This window comes from Thermothielavioides terrestris, chromosome 1, assembly GCF_000226115.1.
Source record: "Thermothielavioides terrestris NRRL 8126 chromosome 1, complete sequence".
NCBI lineage: Eukaryota > Fungi > Ascomycota > Sordariomycetes > Sordariales > Chaetomiaceae > Thermothielavioides > Thermothielavioides terrestris.
The window spans coordinates 3,910,951-3,930,802 of record NC_016457.1 but is presented as its reverse complement, the minus strand read 5'-3'; the positions used below and the strand labels follow the sequence as shown (position 1 = coordinate 3,930,802).

Sequence of the window (19,852 nt, the reverse complement as noted above, 5' to 3'; positions counted from 1 at the left end):
GCGTAAAAACAAATACCACGCGTTTTCATAATTGCAGCCGCGCTCTCTGCAAAAGCGAAGGAGACATCACAGGGTGCTGCCTCAACGCCGAGCGCTGACCGCCTTCCCGGCCCCCCAGAGGCAACTGCGGGGCAGTCCGCGCAAGGACCAGCCTCGTTTCAGCCTCGCAAGCGGGGTTGACTCTTCTGGAGCCTTCTCTGTTTGCCTGTTGCCAAAACGGACGGGAAACAACTGGGGTGAGCCGCAGTGGGACCCAAGGAATTCTCGACCTTCTCTACCCACTTGCCCTGGCGTTTCTGCCATTGTCTCGAATTGCTGTGAAACTGCTGGCTGAGTCGCTCCTTTGAGCCTGTTCCGCTGGCAGCCTCAGGGTGGGTCTATTGCCTGCGGGGAGCTCCTAAGACTGGCCAATCAGCGGGGGTCTTCCGTTGCTGTGGAGGCGAGAAGAAGCGAATCAGAAGAACGCCGCAGAAATTTGGGCGATAGAATCTCGTGGAAACTCTCCCCGAGCACAGCCCAGGGCAACCCGCGAAGACATTTTAGCTGCCACGAATCCCGCCATTCTTTCTCCTTCCAACTCTTCTCCATCTTCCAAACCACTCCTCTTCGTCTGTCTTGCCCTATTTCCTGACTCCCGGAAGGTCTTCGAAGTGTAGATCGCTAGCCATCGTACAATTCATCAGCCGTTGTGGTAAGTACAGCCCGCCAAATGCCAGTTCGAACCCGCCCTCAGCCTCGTCGACGCACTCCCTCTGTACACTCTTCTCTCCTTCCCTATTTAGTTCCCACCACGGCGTCCCCAATTCCCTCATCTCTTTCGATTCCTGGGCATTTTTTTGCTTTGCTGCGCGGTTTGGTGCGGCAACTGTTTACAAACCCCTCCCACCGTCGACTTCCGCCAACCCCGCTGAAGCAGACCGACTTTCTTGTCGCAACGAGATATACTAACTCCTCAATCGTCAGATACCCAACCCAGATACCCACAACATGGCTGAGACATTCGAGTTCCAGGCTGAGATTTCTCAGCTGCTCTCGCTGATCATCAACACCGTCTACTCGAACAAGGAGATTTTCTTGCGGGAGCTTGTTTCGAACGCCTCTGATGCGCTCGACAAGATCCGCTATGAGGCCTTGTCCGATCCCAGCAAGCTGGACACGGGCAAGGACCTCCGCATCGACATCATTCCGGACAAGGAGAACAAGACCCTCACCATCCGGGATACCGGTATCGGCATGACCAAGGCTGTAAGTTTCTGTTCGGCTTCGAACAAGTCCCCGCCACACAGACTGACAATTGCCCCCAGGACCTGGTCAACAACCTTGGTACCATTGCCCGCTCTGGCACCAAGCAGTTCATGGAGGCGCTGTCCGCTGGTGCCGACGTCTCCATGATCGGCCAGTTCGGTGTCGGTTTCTACTCCGCTTATCTCGTTGCCGACAAGGTCACTGTCGTCTCCAAGAACAACGATGACGAGCAGTACATCTGGGAGTCGAGCGCCGGTGGCACCTTCAACATCATCCCCGACACCGACGGCGAGCCGCTTGGCCGCGGCACCAAGATCATCCTGCACCTCAAGGACGAGCAGACCGACTACCTCAATGAGAGCCGCATCAAGGAGGTGATCAAGAAGCACTCCGAGTTCATCTCGTACCCGATCTACCTCCACGTCAAGAAGGAGACCGAGAAGGAGGTTCCCGACGAGGAGGCCGAGACGGTCGAGGAGGGTGAGGACAAGAAGCCCAAGATCGAGGAGGTTGATGAGGAGGAGGAGAACAAGGAGAAGAAGCCCAAGACCAAGAAGGTCAAGGAGACCAAGATCGAGGAGGAGGAGCTCAACAAGCAGAAGCCCATCTGGACCCGCAACCCCCAGGACATCACCCAGGAGGAGTACGCCTCCTTCTACAAGTCGCTGTCCAACGACTGGGAGGACCACCTCGCCGTCAAGCACTTCTCGGTCGAGGGTCAGCTGGAGTTCCGTGCCATCCTCTTCGTGCCCAAGCGCGCTCCCTTCGATCTCTTCGAGACGAAGAAGACCAAGAACAACATCAAGCTCTACGTCCGCCGCGTCTTCATCACCGACGATGCCACCGACCTCATCCCCGAGTGGCTCGGCTTCATCAAGGGCGTCGTTGACTCTGAGGACCTGCCCCTCAACCTGTCTCGTGAGACCCTTCAGCAGAACAAGATCATGAAGGTGATCAAGAAGAACATCGTCAAGAAGTCTCTTGAGCTCTTCAACGAGATCGCCGAGGACAAGGAGCAGTTCGACAAGTTCTACGGCGCCTTCTCCAAGAACATCAAGCTCGGCATCCACGAGGACTCTCAGAACCGCGCCGCCCTCGCCAAGCTCCTGCGCTTCCACTCGACCAAGTCTGGCGACGAGCAGACCTCGCTCGCCGACTACGTCACTCGCATGCCCGAGCACCAGAAGAACATGTACTACATCACTGGCGAGTCGATCAAGGCCGTTGCCAAGTCTCCCTTCCTTGACTCTCTTAAGGAGAAGGGCTTCGAGGTTCTGTTCCTGGTCGACCCCATCGATGAGTACGCCATGACCCAGCTGAAGGAGTTCGAGGGCAAGAAGCTCGTTGATATCACCAAGGACTTCGAGCTCGAGGAGACCGAGGAGGAGAAGAAGCAGCGCGAGGCCGAGGAGAAGGAGTACGAGGGTCTCGCCAAGTCGCTCAAGAACGTTCTCGGCGACAAGGTCGAGAAGGTCGTCGTCTCCCACAAGCTGGTGGGATCTCCTTGCGCCATCCGTACCGGCCAGTTCGGTTGGTCTGCCAACATGGAGCGTATCATGAAGGCCCAGGCCCTTCGTGACACCTCGATGAGCAGCTACATGTCGTCCAAGAAGACGTTCGAGATCTCGCCCAAGAGCCCCATCATCAAGGAGCTCAAGAAGAAGGTCGAGGCCGACGGTGAGAACGACAAGACCGTCAAGTCGATTGTCCAGCTGCTGTTCGAGACCTCTCTGCTGGTCTCGGGCTTCACCATCGAGGAGCCTGCTGGCTTTGCTGAGCGCATCCACAAGCTTGTCTCGCTCGGCCTGAACCTGGACGAGGAGCCCGAGGCTGCCGAGGACGCGCCTGCCGCTGATGCCGGCGCGGCTGCCGCCGAGACGGGCGACAGCGCCATGGAGGAGGTTGACTAAATGATGACATGACTGGGAATGGAAAACCGGATTGGGAATCGGAGTTAAGCGGTCTTCCTTTTTTTATGGCACTTTAGTTACCCATCTGCATCGTCGCTTCCTCGGCCTCGCCTATTTCCCTTGCGGCTTTGTTGCTCTGTAACTTTAGTCTAGGACTGGGGTGACCATGATCTTGACGTAGACACAATTACATCGGGTAGATGGAATGAGCGTCTGATTTTACGCTCCCTTCTGAGGGTTTGATCGTGCATGCTAGGTGAGGCCCGCTAGTGTTTGAACTCAACCAGCCAGTTGCTGCCGTCAGTATGGAGATCAGACTCTCTGAGATGTGCCGGCCGGCCCAGCGCCCTTCAAACCCTATGTATGATACAACTGGAATTGGTGAGGAATGTAGCCAGTGTTGTTGGGGTGAGAGGTTTGGAATTGCCGTTAACGGTGGAGCTTTCGTTTAGATCAACCAACAGCTGCTGCACCTCTTGCCATGTCTTGGGAGGAGATTCCGCTTCCCGCTCATAATTCACCTTTGACGAGTTCTGAATGTAAATCGACTCGAGAACACAAGTCCTCGCCAGCTTGGGCAAACAGAACCGGAGTGGAAGTATATGAGCGCATACGACGGCAAGCTACGCAAGGCAGTACTTATACAGCAGCAGGCCAAGGAAGAGGGAAGTATGACATGTATATATAAGTCAAGAAGTTAACTACTGATGCAATTGATGCCCAACAGAGCGTCCCTGGCATCCCCCTCCTTCTCCGGAAAAAAGGAGAAGGGAATAAGTGCAAATTCTTACAAGATATAGCGTACATGGTAACGCCAAACGCCGACACCATCGTTGGTTTTCCCCAAGAACCCAATTTTCTCTTTCCTCTGCGTCTTCTGCCCGCCTCTTTCCGTCTTCGTCTTCATCTTCGTTCTTGCTCTTGTATCATTATCATCAGTGAGGGGAAAACAAAACAGGAGAGGGGAAAAAGGGAAAAGAAAAACAGAAAAAAAAAAAAAAAAAAAAAAAAAAAAAAAAAAAAAAAAAAAAAAAAAGAAAAGAAAAGAAAAGAAAAAGCAAAGTAGAAAGGAAATATGCTACAAGTGGAAACGAATAGGTAGAGTAAGGCAAGTAAGCTGTGCGGTTCCTAATCGGCAAGGGCGATCCGGACAGACAAACAACAACAACAATCTGTCGGGCGATAAGACATGCTCCCCATCAAGAGCAAGAAAGGAAGAAAAAAGAGAAAAATGAATCAGGTTATGATGGGGAACCGTCCTTCCCTTATGTCAGACCCAGGTCAACCAGGTCACCGCCGTCCAGAGTCTCGCCATGCCATGAGAATCAACGTCCGCAGCAGACTACCTCCTCCCGCAACCTTCTAAAACCGACCCTCTCCCACGTGTAAAAGTCTGCCCGTGAAGCGTAAGCCATCCCATCCCATCCCAATTACGTCCCGCAGCAGGTCAACGTCAGCCTCTCAATCGTCATCATCATCATCACCCCACTCACCTCGCGCCCGCCCGGCCGGTCGCCTTTCCACGTCGGCGCCGACGCGGGGCGGGCGCCAAAGCAAGAACTGGACCCAACCCAACCAAAGGAGGGAAGAAGCAGAAGAAAAAGAAGAGAAGAGAGAAAGAAAGGTCACGAGACCTCCTCGCCCTCCTCCTCCTCCCTGAACCGGATGCCGCCGCCGCCCTCGACGCACACGCCGCCGCTGACCCACTCGGTCTCGGCGACCCGGGCCAGGGGCCAGCGACTGCGGGCGCGCTTGAGCAGGCCCTCGACGACCTCCATGGCGCCGCGCAGGCCCTTGGCGTCGAAGCGGCGGACGTCGGCCTCGTGCTCGCCCTCGCCCTCGCCGTCGCGCTCGGGGGAGACGCCGTACTCGAACCAGCGCCACTCGACGCGGGCGATGCGGTGGCTGGTGCGGCTGCGCATGCGGACCTGCACGGCGTGGCGGTCGGGGCCGAGGCCGAGGCCGAGGGCGGCGGCGGCGGGCCCGCCACACGGGGGCGGGTCGAAGGGCAGGCGGGCCTCGAGCAGGGCGTACAGCAGCACGCCGAGCGACCAGGCGTCGGTGGCGCGGCCGTCGTAGGGTTGGCCCATGATGACCTCGGGCGCGGCATAGTCGTCGGAGCCGCAGCGCGTCTCGAGCTTCTCGTCCGGCGCGATGCGCCGCGAGAGGCCCAGGTCGGTGAGCGTGATGACCGAGTGCGGGTAGGTGGTCCAGTTGGTGGACGGGATCGTCGAGAGTTCGGAGGGGGGGAGGTTTACCAAGACATCTGGAAACGGTCAGAAATTGGGGGGTTGGGGAGGGGAGATGGCTCACTCTCTAGTTTGATATCCCGGTGCACCACGTTTTGCGCGTGGAGGTAGGTGACGGCGCCGACCAGCTCGGAAAATATGCGCCGTATGAGGGCGGGCGTGAGCAGGTCGCGATGGCGGGTGGCGACGTCAAAAAGGTCTCCGCCGGGACAGTAGCTGAGCACGAGGATGGCCCGGCTTGGCTCGATATTCCAGGCCTTGAGGTGCACGAGCGAGGGATGGCGTATGCTCTGCATAATTTCGAGCTCTCGCTTGAGGCTCATCTCGATGCGGTCCTCGGACGCGCCGCCGCGGGGGCCGTGCTCGCAAACCTTGACAGCTACCAGGGATCGGCGTCCGCCTAGGGATTCCTGGAGCTGTGAACAGCTGCCTGGGCTGCAGTCCTCGTCGTCGGGCGGCGAAGCTGACGTTTGGCTCGTGGCCAGGTAGACTTGGCTGAAGGTGCCCTGGCCAAGCACCCTGATGGCGCGCCAACGCCGGCGCTTCTTGTCGTAGCGACCATAGGCCTCGAAGAACTCGGCCCGTGACTGTTTGCTGCGGGTGCTGGACCCGGAGCCGGCGGCCGACGATGAGTCCGCGGCGCTCAGCGACGACTCGCTCGGAGGCGGCGTCGGTGGCTTCTCGACGGGCGTCAGGCCTCTCGCCTCGGAGAGGTGGGGCTCTCGGCGCATGTGTGTCTCCGCCACGGCCTGGATCTCGGGCTTGGTACGGATGCCGGACACAGTCGACATGCGCTTCGGTATCAGCATGGGGTCCGGGATGTACTCGCTGATGCTTCGATTCCTAGTGTGCGGTATTGGAGGCTTGGCGAGGCCGCCGTCGTTGTCTCGACTGGCGCCGTCACCTGGACCGGGCCATGACGTGAGTGCTTCGTATGCCTTGCTCGGACTCTTCGAATCGGTTGCAGAACCAGTCGGCTCGCCCTTGGCTGACTCTGAGGTGGGAGGCACGGCTTCTTGCGACGTCCGCCTGGCCAGCTGTCTCCACGGCCCCGGCGAGTCGCTTGACAGCAAGGGCGAAGGAAGAGGGGTGACGTCCCCCATGGCGGAAATGACCGGGCTCGGAACGGTGGAGCTGGCGGCCGAGGCAGAGCCGAAGGCACCGTAGATGCTGCCGGTCTTGAGGCTGGGCGTTCTTGAGACGGGTCGCAGGGACTGGGCCGAGGACTTGTGTTGCAGGCTCAGGGCCGGGCGTCTCGGAGACTTGGCTGGCGTCGAATGCGGGATGAGGGGCAGGACTGGCTGGAGATCCGTCTGTAGGGCGTAGGGCAGGAACTCGGGGGACTGGGTGAGGTGGCTCGAGTGCTCGGGGGCCGGATCCTGGGGCACGGCCGGCGGAGATTTGGGGGGAGGCCCGGAGGACGGCGCGGGCGCGGGCGCGGGCGGCGACGGCGCAATGGTATAGGAGCGGAACTGGATGGGGCTCGCGGACAATGCGGTGGAACCTGGAGGGTGAGACAGGTCAGAGGAGGTGATGTCGATGGCCGCGTTCGCCTGCGCATTGCACCGGTTGACGGCCTCGGCGGCAGCGGCTATCGCAGCCGCTGCTGATGCGTCCACGAAGTGCGCATTGTGGCCGCTGGGGTCGTCGTCGCGTCCGGCAGAGGAGAAACTGGATGGTTGGTGCTGCAGAGGGGTTGGGGACATGGCTGCGCTTGCAGTCGACATCAAGGCAGCAGGATGCCAAGCATTGGTAGATTGGTGTCGAGGACGGGACCTCGCCGGGGCGGCGTGACGCAGACGCTGCGCGGTTGCAGCAGGTTGCAACGACGCCCGTGCAGTGTCTTGCCCAGGGCCCTGATTTCTGGTGGGCCTGATGGCGCAGCCTTGGCGCGCTGCGGTGCGTTGCGCTACCATGAGCGGCAAGTGGGGCCAAATTTTCAAAAATGCACTTGCTGTCTGAAGCAGATAACGTTGAGGCAACGAGATTAGGTACGGTACTTACCGGGACGGAGGACTCCGACACAAGCCGGGAACGCAGATCAAATTTTCGCTTCAAGAGCGATAACTGGCGCACGCACCTGGGTTTCAATTGGCAGTCGCAACTGGACCTACACTACCTAGCGTAGGTAGGGTGGGGTGGAGGTTCGCCGCCGGCAAAGGCTGGTTATATCTGTGTTACGGTGCACTGTTGTAGGGAAGGTAGCGTAGGTTGTAACTTGCAGCGTGTGGGCCGAACACGATGGGGGCGCTTGTAACAGCAAGCAGGATCCGACGCAACGTTGACTCTGCTGTAACCTGCACACTCGAATAGTTTTCTGTAACCAGATATTGTCCAATGCATGGGCAACGAGGAAGGAATTGGGGCATGGACGGCTTCCGTCGGATCTTAAGCTGCCGCCTCCAACAATGCAGCACCCGGGAGTCACATACTCGGACAAAACGGGCAAACTGATAAAGAGCAACGAAGCCCCGAGTCCAGCTTTGGGAATCAGAGGCTCAAAGAAGCACCGACGACCCCCATCGCCAAGATTAGCAGAGAACAATCGGCTGGCGCATTCCGCGCCGTCTCGCTTTGGCCCGCCCAATTTTAGGTGGTTCGTGTGCCATTGAAGCATCGCCCATCATCCAGGCTCATGCCGAACACTCTGCAATGCATTGGTGCACATCTTGAAAGAGCTGTGTACAGAGCTGCTCACCTGTTTCTTACCTTGGATTAGCTGCTCTACAGGCAGTCAAGTATGGTGGCGACTCTTTCATCCCCAGTCGACGGACTCGCATGTGCAAAAATAAAAATTGAAGAAAAGGGGTCAGGATATCCGTCTGGCATGCAACCGCTCGCTGAACCCCGCAACACCACGATGGCCAACGCTCGACAGCAATTGGTCGCCTTCGGTGACGATGATCCCGGCTGTCACACAAACGACTTTGCGGCTTGACAACGTGTGTGGCACAACCGGGTATCGGGCGGTTGAGTGCACTGCCTCGATGCAAGTCTTTAAGATTCAGGAGCGGGCGGTGCTCCCCGAGAAAGAGACTCCAGTACAGCGTATGTGCCTCAATGGTGCCTCAATGCAGTGGCCGTGTGCTGTGCTAAGAAACGGTCGTCGGGCGAGAGCGCTCATTGCCCCTGCGAATTGTCCGAGGCACCCGCAGCGTCTGCGTGGGCGAAGGGCGTCCATCCTGCGAACTCCACAGTAACGTTCAGTTCAAATTGGGTCCTGGAGGAGGCTCGCGTCCCCTGTCCGGCTCCAGCCAGGTCACGTGGCAGTGACGTAGTTATCTTAAGTGAGCTTCGCACTTGGGTTGAAGCTGAAGCGACTTGACACCTGCCGAGGCCGATCGTTGGTCAGAGATGGAAATTGGAGCCTGGAATGCAACCTTTTCTGCCAGAAAAAAAGAGATGCGCAGTGCTCACCCTCCGCCCCGTGGCTGTTGAGCAGCACCTTGCTGTGGGAGAATGAAAGCCATGGCCGTCGATTAACCCTCGAGACCCAGCGTGTAGTGGCATTGGCTCGCGGAATCCCGCCATCAATTCAGCATCCTTTCCGAGAGTGATTCAGCCGGCTCATACCGAACTAGCCCCCGAGTTCATCTGACGTTGCGAGTGCGACACCGCTTTGCGACTACTGAGTCCGAACTCCGGAGGCAGTGAGCAGTAAGCAGTGAGCAGGAATCCTGGCTGCCGGCAACTATTTATTCCAGCGTTGGATTCGCAAAGCAGGACGGCGTAAGCGGGGAAGAAGGTTGTTGATAAGGATACCTCAGTGGTTGCTGTCCCGCATCACTCACTCCCACCGACTCGCGTTCGCCATGGCGTCCACGTCGGCCGATGTCTCGGACGGTCCCGGCGACCACGTTGTGCGGCCCCGGCCCCGGAAGCCCATCCATTCCCAACTGTCTCATATCAGCAGTACCTCCGAGCCCAACGGCACGCTCGAAACCCCCAGCAATGGCCATGTCACGGAGACGACGAGGTAGGCAGGCTGAGAATACGTCGAGCTACCCTGTTTTCCGTGGAAGAGGGCAATCAGACTCACTCACTCCTGCGTGCTTTTGCAGTGGCCGCTCGACGCCCGTTCCCGTCGATGCACCCCCCTCGGTCAAATCCCTCTCGACGGCCCGCAAACAGGTGCGCGCCGAGCGACGCCGTCGCATCTTCCCGACCATTGAGTTCGCGAGCCGTGTTTCTCATTTCGACCCCAACAGCGACTATCGCGACTTTCATGGCTTCTTCAACCTCTTCTGGATCGGCCTGGCCATCATGGCCATCACTACCATGCTACGCAATATCAAGGATACGGGATATCCGCTCCGCGTCGAGATCTGGAGCCTGTTCACCGTCAAGCTGTGGCACCTGGCCATTGCCGACTTTCTGATGGTCGCGAGCACTGCTGTTTCTCTGCCTCTGCACAGGATCTTCCGCGCTGCCTCGGCAGAGAGCCCACTGACGTGGGCAAAGGGGGGCATGGCCATCATGAGCGTCTATCAAGTCGTGTGGCTGGCGGTTTGGATAGCCGTGCCTTTCCTGCTGGACTGGACGTGGACCGCCCAGGTCTTCTTGCTGCTCCACACCATGGTTCTGCTGATGAAGATGCATTCGTATGTCTTCTACAACGGCCACTTGAGCGAGACAGAGAAGAGGTTGCGTGCCCTCGACGATCCCGCCACTGCATCGCGTGCACCGGCCTATATCTACCCGTCCGCGGACAACCCCATGGGCACGACGGTCAGCCCCAACAGAGCCGAAGCGAGGGGAAAAGGCAAGGGTGCGGACGGCGGCCTCGGGGATGCCGATGAGGTCGCCCAGTTGCGCGAGGATTTGGCACGAGAGCTGACCAGCCCCATCGGCAACATCACTTATCCCGCGAACTTGACGTGGGCAAACTATTTCGACTACCTTTGCTGCCCGACCCTCTGCTACGAGATTGAGTACCCGCGCAATGACCGCATTGACTGGCAGAGCCTCTTTTCCAAGATCGTCGCCGTCTTTGGCTGCATCTTCCTCCTGACCGTCATCTCGGAGGAGTTCATCCTGCCGGCCCTGGTCGACGCCTCTCAGCGACTGGACCCGTCGCTGAGGAGCGCCGACTCGCCGCTGACGGCCCTCGAGGTGCTCCTCGTCCTCGCCGAGACCATCTCCTGGCTGCTCTTCCCCTTCATGCTGACCTTCCTGCTCGTCTTCTTCGTCATCTTCGAGTACGTGCTCGGCGCCTTCGCCGAGCTCACGCGCTTCGCCGACCGCCACTTCTACAGCGACTGGTGGAACAGCACCGACTGGATGGAGTTCTCGCGCGAGTGGAACGTGCCCGTCTACAGCTTCCTCCGCCGCCACGTCTACAGCGCCAGCCGCCCCCACATCGGCAAGGCCAACGCCACCGTCATCACCTTCCTGATCAGCGCCGTCGGCCACGAGATCGTCATGGCCTGCATCACCAAGAAGCTGCGCGGCTACGGCTTCGTGTGCCAGATGCTGCAGCTCCCCATCGTCATGCTGCAGCGGACGAAGTGGGTCAGAGGCCGCAAGACTCTCAACAACGTCTGCTTCTGGTGCAGCATGATCCTGGGCCTGAGCTTGGTAAGTAAACCCGCGTGGTCTCTTCCATTCATGGGACAACTTCCGTGGCTGACATCTTGCTTGTCCTGCAGATCTGCTCGCTCTACGTCCTGGTATGAAGCAGCGGGACCCAGTCTGCGCTTGCCTCTTCCAAAACGAGACCGTGTTGTGGCATTTGGCATGCACCGGCCCAATCCCCCAGAAAGAAAGGGGTCGTGAGGGAACCACTCAGTTGCGCTGCGCTTGACCACGACTTGACCGGCACATCCGAATGGGGCGTTGCGAAGGCAGACAACTCTCCCAACTCAGACGGGGGATTCAACCCGTCCATAACCCCGGTTTCGACCGGACATGATACATACGCTGACGGTGGCTCCGACGGTCCCAAGAAGCCGACTTGCCAGCCGAGATGCCGCAGCGACACCGCGAGCATCGCTTGCAATGTGTGCATTGCCATTGAGCGCATACCTACCTGTAGGAGATTCGACAGACACATACCCGTCCCGGGAAGCACCCATATCTACGTCACCTACGAACAAGATGGATGGATGGATATACAGCGATGAATGGTAATACAACAGCCACCACGAGGGACTGGGAGGCGCAGGACACACGCTTGCTTGAATATAGACATGTTGCTACACAAGCCCTGCATTACCGAATAGAAATCAAACCCAGCTCACAGCCATACCTCAATCTTTCTTTCACCCTGACAGGCGAACAGACTGGATCATTTTTCCCATTTGGACTTGCACTGGGGCAACAGAGCCCACAGCAGTCACCACGACTAGTCACCACGACTAAGACGCCCAACTTCCGACAAACCAGCACATACCAATCTAAACCGGGAAGGTTATGCATCATCTGTCTTGTATTTGTAAAGCTTTTTCATTTTCTCTGTATGTAGGTAACAAGGGGCATCCCGCAGCCCCGTCACAGCCAAAGTAGATACATGCAGGAGGCGGAAGACGCAGCAGAGCAAGAAACAAGGCCCAAACAAGGAAAAAGGAACAAACCAAGATATCCTGAGGGAGATGCTCCTATTTCGTCATTCCAATCCCGCATTCCACTCCAATGCTCGATGCTCCGAGCAGGACAGGCGTAGGATCGCCACGCCCGGGAAGCAGGAAGCAAAGCAAAACAAAGCAAAGCAGAGCAAACAGCTGCTGAAGTAAACGGAGGAGAGGGGGGTTTCTCCGCCTGTCTTGCTCCCGAGCTTTGCTCACCCGCCTGCTTCTCGACCAAGCTTCTCACCCATCCTCCCGCCCATATCCGTTACTCGTCCCTTTCTTCCCCATCCTCCCACCAAAAGCCATTTCCATCCCAATGCTCGATTGACCCCCCACCCGCGCTCCAAAAAATGCCATGACCACCTTAGCCACCAACCACGCCGTGCCGCCTCCCAAGCCAGAAGAAAACGAAACAGGGAAAAGCACCTCATGTCATCATGATACGTAACCCAGCCGCAAAAGCGCAACTGGTCCGTTACTCCGTTTCTCATGTGGTTCTGTCGTTCATTCGTTCGCTCATGGTGAGGTGTTGGGCAGGGAAAGCAAGCCAACACGAAAACAGAACAAAACCAGACAGACAACTCAGGAGGTGAGAGACTAAACGAGACGAAAAACCAAAAAGCGCCCAAATAACGCCAAAACGTCCCAGATTGATAGATCCCCTTGCCCCTGGACGCCAGCGACAGGAAGGAACACACGGAGGGGAAATCAGATTCCTGTCATCCCAGCGCTTACCGTATCATCCACTCATTAAAGATTATACGAAATGGAACAAAGACAGGTCGGAAATACATTCCGAGCATGAGAAACAGCGGGATCATCGCCCTCGCCGTGCCGTGTTGCAGGGCACAGAGAAAAGGAATGCCGCTCATGCCGGGAGGGGATACCCCTCATGCACATGGCTGGAGTAGTACGGCGTGGCGTAGTCCGAATACTTGACATCCGCCGGGCCGTAGACTTTCGACTCCCTGACCCGGAAGGGCGTCCCCACGTACGTCGTAGACGAGGGCGAGTGCGCGACGCGGTCGTCAAGCACGTCGGCGGCATATCTGCGCGCCGAGGACGGGGACTCGCCGTAGGCGTACTGCGAGCTGTCCAGCTTGGAAGTCTTGATGCCTTCGGCCTTGTACCGGTGCGTGGCCGGCGAGGAGGGCGAGCGCGTGCGGCGGCTGCTGCGCCGGTGGCGCCGGTCGTGGTCGTCGTCCGACCCGTAGTCGTCGTAGACGTCGGGTGCGGCGCGCTCGACAGCCACGCCCTGGCCCCACGTCTGCGCCCGTTGTAGGGACGGGACTGCTGTCCTGCTGTACGATTCGTGCGTGGTCTGTGACCGGCTTAGGCGCGGAGGCGATTCAGGGGCCGGAGGCGGTGAGCTGTAAGATTGCTTGAGCGTGGGAATCGGCCGGGGACTCGAGGCGGCGTCGAGGTCGTATTTCAGCTTCTCCCGAGACCTCGCTGGATCGTTGGAAGAGCGACGACCCGCGGCGCGTGCAGACGAGCGTCGGACGCTATCTTCCTCGAAGTCGACGGGCGGGGGTGTCGGCGCCGGAGGCGTCAGGTACGAGTCCGGCGAACTCTGCGACTTCCAGAAGGCGTGCCTTTCTGCTGGCAGAGAGCTGCCAGAGCTGGTCACGTAATTCGTGGCGTGCGCAAAGAGGTCTGTGTGCTTCCGGTCGCTGCTCGGATGCGGAGACCTGGTTCGGCGCGAGCTTGACTTGTCGCGCTCCCGTTCCTGGTCGCGCGTCTCGTCGTGTCTCCGGCTCGACGAGCGCTTCTTCTCTGACCGCGACGAGACGTACCTCTCGTCCTCGAGCCAAAGTTCCTCCACGTAGGGCATCTCGACGTAGGCGTCCGCGTAGGGTTCTACGTAGGGCCTGTGCCGCCGCGCCTTCTCGTCAGCTTCCCGTCGACGTTCCTTCTCCCGCTCTTTCTCAAGCCGCTTCTTCTCGGCCCTGCGGAGCTCGCGCTCCTTCTCCTTTTCCCGCTCTCTTTCCCGCTCTCTTTCCCGCTCTCTTTCCCTCTCTTTTTCCCTCTCTTTTTCCCTCTCTTTTTCCCTCTCTTTTTCCCTCTCTTTTTCTCTCTCCTTTTCGCGCTCCCGATCCCGCTCCTTTTCTCTCAACCTACTGAATTCCTCTTCCTCTTTTCTACGCCGGCGGTCTTCCTTGTCGCGTTCGCGCCTCTCTTCATCCCTCTTGGACGGCTTCTCGTAGCTCGCAGCTCTCCGCGCCTGCTTGTCGCTCTCTTCATACAGCGGATAAGTTCGGGAAGAGGGTACCTCCTCGTGCGACCGAGTGTGCGTGGCTGTGTAGTGTGTGTACACCTTCCCGCCGGACGGAGAGCTCTTGTAACGCGAGGTGGGCTCGGCGGTCCGGATGTCATAGGTGGTGTACTTCGTCGAGGAGCGCGGGACCGAGGTGTTGGGGGAGCGCTTCACATCCTGGTGCAGCTTGGTAGCAGCCCGCTGCAGCTCAGCGAGCTTGAGCTTCTGCTCGTACTTGGCCTTCTCGGCATCGTCAATAAGCAGCTCGTATGCCTGCTGCACCTGTTGAAACTCCTCCTGCTTCTTGGCCTTAAGCGTCGGGTCTTGCACCTTGTCCGGGTGGCACTGCAGCACAAGCTTCTTGTACGCAGACCGAATCTCAGACTTATCCGCACTCCTCTCGATACCGAGAGCTTTCCAGGGATCCGGCGGAAGGGCGCTGGTCATGGTTGAGTTTCTGGCCGTCGAAGTGCGCGAGGCGGCTTTCCCGTCGAGGACCGGGGCGCTCGGCGAGTCTGGTGCAAAAAGCGGCGAGATAGGTGGACCGAAGGGCCGTAATTAGATGGTCGCGTGGCATGCAAAGGCAGCAGTCGGCGGTTGACCGTTGGGGGCTGCTATTGCATCGGAGGCGCAAGGAACGTGAGCGGTGTGCTAAGCAAGGGAGGCGTGTGCGGCGGAGAGAAATGGAGCGAAGGCCGGCTGCTCTGGTGTGTGTGGCAATGCTGTGGAACAGCTAGCGGGTGGGAAGAAATGGGAAGAAAATAGGACCTGGAAAGGAAGCGGTGCGAAGCAGGAGCGTATTGTATACGGGATGAACCGTCGTTGCCGTCGAAGACCGGACTGGGCGTGGCTTGTCTGTTTATCCCTCGGTACCCCGTACCTCTCCTAGGCGGACAAAAACAAAAGGGCAAAAGACGGCCGGGTTTCTAGGCCGGTGGGCGAAGGATAGTCAGGGCCAGCCCAAAGTGCCGGCCGCGAGAACTGGCTCAGATGCTGGGTGGAGGATGGTATACACAGGGTTGCGGTAAGGTGATGGGAGAAAGATGAACCAGGAGAGGATGAGACGATGAGACAATGAGATCACCCGCAAGTCAGGTCCCAAGTCGCAGGAGGTGGGATGGATGAACTTGTCGGGCAGCGGGCAGCGGGCAGCGGCCAAGGCGGTTGAGGGGACAGCACCTTCCACACGAGGAGAGTGGAGCGCTGAAGAGAGGCTTCGGCGGCGTGATGGCTGATTCCGGGCACCCGTTCCCACCAAAAGCAGAAGGATGGATGCGATCGATTGGGGGGCGAGTTATGGCCCCTCTTCCATTTGCAGGGACGGCCAGGGCGGCCACTTCAGTGGCTAGCGGGCTGCACCAGGTCTTCGTTGTGGACACCAGACGGAGCCGGGGTGGGCTTTGCGATGGTTATGGGGCAGAGTGGGGCGCTGAGGGCTTTGATCACGCCGTCCATTGGCCACTTCCCCTTGCCTTCCCCGTTTCGGACGGCTTACGGCATCTCGCTTGCTGTGGGGCCAAGGGCTTCCTTCTGTCGGCTTCTTTGCTCTCAGCGCTCGCTCTTGCCACTAACCACGTCCTAGTGATGCCGCTTTTCAGGTAAGTTGAACACAGTTGAGCACGCCCCGCCGCGAAGCAGGCAAGACAAGGAGCGTCTGCAGCCTCAGTGGCAGAGCTGAGGACGTCGAGGTCCAGCGTGCGGAAAGGATAGACAGCGTACGCAGTCGACAGCTGCGCAGCCACCGACTGGGTCTCGGTTGGCAAGACCCATCCATGGGAATACTACGTCCGATAGGAAGAGAAACACAGCACAACAGCACAGCAGACGGCCCGCCAAGGAAAGGGGCCCACGCAGGGCCTGGGCCAAAATGCGGCCTCCCACGCATGCGGCATTCGGCAAGCGATGGACAATTCGCCAGCTCCAATCCACGCAACAATCGCCTTCCGTGGCAACGTGGAAGCCGAGTGCTTGGGGCGCGAACAGAGCTACCGATGTACACAACACAACGTGCCGACCATTCCGACATCGAACTTGCGATAACTGCTGATGCCTCCGAAAGTCACAGCCATGCCACGCTCGAAATGATAGGTCCAGACGGCTCCTAACCTCTCAAGTGGCTGAGGTTTGACTGGTAGTTATCCAGAGCCGGTATGGCTGTGGCGGGAGACGAGGCCTGGAGTCAGGCTGCTTGTGGAGTTTATTCTTCGTTGTGGCAAGCTTCAACTTTGCCAGAGTGAATTCCAACAACCGAACCCGCCTTCCTCTTGAAACTGATCTCAGAAAGCACGTCGAACCGCATAAAGACGGGAATGAAGAAGCATTCCCATGCCGGGCCAATAGCGGCCGGCGGGTGATGGAGCGCGGCGAGACTGATTGGCAAGAGGCAACAGTGGGTGTTTCAAACGGCGCAAGGAGGCAACCGGCGGTGAAGCTGAGTGCAGCCGACCCCTCTCCGTCGCCCAGCGACGACGAGGAGCAGGCCTTTCTGGTGGATTCTCGAATTGCCTCCGAAATCGATTGACGGGTAAATATGTCAGGAGGGCCGGAAAACACCAGAAGATGGCAACTGATCGCCCCAAACCGACGGTGACAGTTGAGGCGGCTGGCCCCTGACCACCAGCTGGTTCCCCTTGACCAGTCAGCCTCAGCCACCATCTCTATACATAGATAAGCAGCCTCGTGGTCGGAGGATTCGACACCACATTCTCGTTTGTTTGTTTCGGTGTGCTGGCCGGCAGCTTCCTTCTTACGACAATATTGTCCTGCAATCCACGGCCCACTGCGCATTGCGCTGCAGCCCGTTGCAGTCTGCCTCCGAAGTGCCTTGGCTGAATCTCGATCACGGGAGTTCGTCCCATAATTATCTTCATGCTCAAGCCTTGCCATTCCTGGGTTCCCGAGGTGAATGGAAGCACGCTCCTCAGGCTGCCCAATGCTCCTGAGGAAGGGGAAATGCAAGATTAGGCGCCAGCCCCAGTTCTCGACGAACTGCAAGGCTGGGGTACCGCCTCGCAATCACGGGTTCTGTGCAAGTGCAAGACAAAGTTGAGGTGTCAGCCCTCGGGTAGTGATCCTGGATGGAGAGAACTTCGACAAGACTATCGGGGCGGCCAGTGTGGTGCAGCCAGCAGACACACGCAGCCGGCAGCGGACCTGCGAGGCGACTTGGCTGCTGCTCTGTGGCTCTCGGTGACCCTTCCCATTCGGAAACGTCTCCTGCAGGAGTCTCGCACAGCAACAAGCCTGAACAGTCACTCGTTACATATCTTCATCACCTCATTGGATTAGTCCTGACCAAGTGAAGGCAAGCTGGAAGGTATGGAACGTAACTGGCGTTTGACGAATCCAGTGGCTCAATCGACAGTCACTTTGCCTCCTGTGTTCGCTGATAACGCTCTAGCTTTGAATCCATCACACATGATCCCGCGTGGGAAGAGAGATGTCCCACTGTGAGGGAGGATCGTTTACTACGTGTGTTAGGTAACAGCCTCCCCTCCAGGAGAACACAGAGGTCTTGGCGGTGCTCCGTATCCTCCTGCACTCTCGATATCTGCCCTACCCCGCCCCGTACCGAGCGTGAGCGGGCTTCGACAAGGCTCCGGGCTGAAAGGCATTCTTCCCCTCTCTGCCGTAGCACAGGCGCGTCCCCTTCAACCCCAACGGCCGCCCGGCCTCCCGGCCGGCCGCCTTTCGCATTCCACAGATGCATTCTGAAGCAGGTACGGTGACACTACCGTGGCCTCACAAGGCACAGAGCATGCACCATCCGCCAGCTTGGTGACGCCCGTGATTGGAGCGCCGTGAAGCCGACGGGCTTCGCCTCGGCGACGCGCAACCGGGGCGAAGCACGCACGAACGCACGCGGGCCTCACGTTCGCAGCCCTCCCCCCCTTCCCTTTCCCCCCCCCCCTCCTTTCGGGCCTGGTGATGCGACGACCCATTGGTCCATTGGTGGAGGGAGGGGGGGTTGCTTCTGGCAACGCTGCAAGCCTCTTTCCCCCCCTACCTCAATCTCGGCCGAGCCGCGTACGGGAATCGTTGCCTGTCTCGGCACTCCTTTTGGTTGCGCCCCGAAGCAGCCACTGCACCGATGCAGCAGTGGTGCGTGGTATGTTGGGGATGGCCCTGTGAACGACCAACGCGGGGCAGCGGGGCGGGGGGAGGTGAAGTGGGTTCGTCCGCAGCGCCAATCACCCGCCGAAGGCGCTTCGAAGATGCAGCCAGTTCTCGCGGCACTTCCATCCACTCAGGAATTCACAAGACCTCACCAAGCACTGAAGGTGTGCACTGTGTACTGTGTATGAAGTGTACGCTACTAGTAGGCCCCGCCCCGTCTCAGCGGCTGGCGGGGGTGCTGAGGGGCCACGGGGCATGCGGCCGATCGGACTGGCATGCTTTGCGCGCGGATTAGGTTGCTTGTGGCTAGGCCCCGTCGTTACGCGGATGCGCCCGCTGTCTAAGGTCACGGTTGCGGCGCGGGATGGGGGGCCTGGGGTAAGCAAAGTAGCGGGTCTGGCGGCAACGGCTGGTGGTCAGCCTTCGAGACTGAAGATCCGTCCCGGTTTCTGTGTCTTCGGAAACCAGGACGGCTTGTCGCTTGTCTTTTTCCTTTCACAGGTTTCAAGATCAGCGGGATGTGCATGCTCTCTGATGAAGGTCGTTGGATGTTGTTCTGCACTCTTGGGGCCGAGCCCACTCTCTTTGCATGTTTGACATTCTGCAACATGCAGCTGGACCCCAGCGAGGTTGATTCGTCCTGACGAGCTGAGGAGTCGGATTCTCAGAGCCTGCGACTTACCCCGCCAGAACTGCTGTATTCCATACATGCTTACCCCTCCTTGTCCGCCTCACCGCAAGGCGTTCGAATCACGCACTCCTTGCGTCCCGAGGGCGGGGTCACGCTCTGGCTGGTGCCAGATTCATGTTGATCTTGACGTCGAACTCCCAGACATCCCGATCCCGACTCTACCGAATAAGGGCTGTGACGCCGACGTGATGGTTGGTGAGACGAATGTGGAAGAGCCCTTCGTGCTACGATTCGTCGGTGGCCGAGACTTGCGCAACATCGAATGCGGTATCCTGTTGGCCGTTGTGTGTGCGTGTGTGTGCTCGAGTGTGTGTGGCGGTGAGTCTTGGGATTGGTTGCTATTCGCTTTCCCCGATTTTGATTGTACAGACATGGAAGCTTCGCTGGTGTCCACTGATCATTCCGCACGCAGCTGTCAGGAGAGGACCATCGGCCACGCCGTTGATGTTACCCTGAGCGCTTTCTGGGCCGTGCTGAGTAACGGCGCTGAGGTAAGCGTCTCACTCGAAGTCAAGTGCGATTATCTCGCTTCAGTCGAGTTGCTTTGAAGGACCTGTAAGCTTTTCTATGAAACCCGCGAGTTGAGAACCACCACGAGATCTTCCATTGGTCTTACTGTAAGCCGAATGAGCGGCCTATCACCGGCTGAAGTTTTGCGCATCCCCGACACGTAGTTCATCTAAGAACCTGGAAAAGGGGCAAGGCGGCGAATAGACGGCTTCAAGTGTGTAAACTGAGACGGTTGTAAAAGGCAGTGGCACTGCTGATTCAGACAGTGTTTGACGGCAGTGGACTCGCTTTTTCCATGTCCGCACACT

General features: G+C 58.6%; 6 protein-coding genes across 6 annotated transcripts; 4 read left to right on the top strand and 2 right to left on the bottom strand.

Annotated features, from left to right (window-relative positions):
- The first annotated feature begins 527 nt into the window (after positions 1-527).
- THITE_2153075 (uncharacterized protein) lies at positions 528-3,760 on the top strand. The gene is made up of 3 exons (XM_003649497.1): positions 528-691; positions 964-1,245; positions 1,305-3,760. Exons 2-3 carry the CDS (start codon positions 988-990, stop codon positions 3,153-3,155), a joined length of 2,109 nt encoding a protein of 702 aa, XP_003649545.1. The 5' UTR covers positions 528-691; positions 964-987; the 3' UTR covers positions 3,156-3,760.
- A 1,568-nt stretch (positions 3,761-5,328) lies between these two features.
- THITE_2108123 (uncharacterized protein) lies at positions 5,329-7,482 on the bottom strand. The gene is made up of 2 exons (XM_003649496.1): positions 7,409-7,482; positions 5,329-6,908 (listed from the first exon to the last, which is right to left on the bottom strand). The coding sequence occupies exon 2, from the start codon at positions 6,505-6,507 to the stop codon at positions 5,410-5,412; it is 1,098 nt and encodes a 365-aa protein (XP_003649544.1). The 5' UTR covers positions 6,508-6,908; positions 7,409-7,482; the 3' UTR covers positions 5,329-5,409.
- Positions 7,483-9,085: 1,603 nt separating this feature from the next.
- On the top strand, positions 9,086-11,342 carry THITE_2108121 (uncharacterized protein). The gene has a single exon (XM_003649495.1). The coding sequence runs from the start codon at positions 9,356-9,358 to the stop codon at positions 11,177-11,179; it is 1,824 nt and encodes a 607-aa protein (XP_003649543.1). The 5' UTR covers positions 9,086-9,355; the 3' UTR covers positions 11,180-11,342.
- A 1,308-nt stretch (positions 11,343-12,650) lies between these two features.
- Positions 12,651-14,925, bottom strand: THITE_2108120 (uncharacterized protein). The gene has a single exon (XM_003649494.1). It carries the CDS (start codon positions 14,672-14,674, stop codon positions 12,839-12,841), a length of 1,836 nt encoding a protein of 611 aa, XP_003649542.1. The 5' UTR covers positions 14,675-14,925; the 3' UTR covers positions 12,651-12,838.
- Positions 14,926-16,305: 1,380 nt separating this feature from the next.
- On the top strand, positions 16,306-17,310 carry THITE_2108119 (uncharacterized protein). Its single transcript, XM_003649493.1, has one exon. It carries the CDS (start codon positions 16,581-16,583, stop codon positions 16,746-16,748), a length of 168 nt encoding a protein of 55 aa, XP_003649541.1. The 5' UTR covers positions 16,306-16,580; the 3' UTR covers positions 16,749-17,310.
- Positions 17,311-18,598: 1,288 nt separating this feature from the next.
- Positions 18,599-19,708, top strand: THITE_112906 (uncharacterized protein; the record flags this gene model as incomplete). Its single annotated transcript, XM_003649492.1, has 5 exons — positions 18,599-18,721; positions 19,145-19,322; positions 19,404-19,525; positions 19,621-19,651; positions 19,686-19,708. 5 exons carry the CDS (start codon positions 18,599-18,601, stop codon positions 19,706-19,708), a joined length of 477 nt encoding a protein of 158 aa, XP_003649540.1.
- Between the last annotated feature and the right edge of the window lie 144 nt (positions 19,709-19,852).

Excerpts from the sequence above, each read along its gene's own strand:
- THITE_2108121 (XM_003649495.1), top strand. The coding sequence starts at position 9,356 with ATGGCCATGTCACGGAGACGACGAGGTAGGCAGGCTGAGAATACGTCG.
- THITE_2153075 (XM_003649497.1), top strand. The coding sequence starts at position 988 with ATGGCTGAGACATTCGAGTTCCAGGCTGAGATTTCTCAGCTGCTCTCG. Across the intron at positions 1,246-1,304 it reads GTATCGGCATGACCAAGGCT|GACCTGGTCAACAACCTTGG; the intron begins GTAAGTTTCTGT and ends AATTGCCCCCAG.
- THITE_2108120 (XM_003649494.1), bottom strand. The coding sequence starts at position 14,674 with ATGACCAGCGCCCTTCCGCCGGATCCCTGGAAAGCTCTCGGTATCGAG.
- THITE_2108119 (XM_003649493.1), top strand. The coding sequence starts at position 16,581 with ATGGAGCGCGGCGAGACTGATTGGCAAGAGGCAACAGTGGGTGTTTCA.
- THITE_2108123 (XM_003649496.1), bottom strand. The coding sequence starts at position 6,507 with ATGGGGGACGTCACCCCTCTTCCTTCGCCCTTGCTGTCAAGCGACTCG.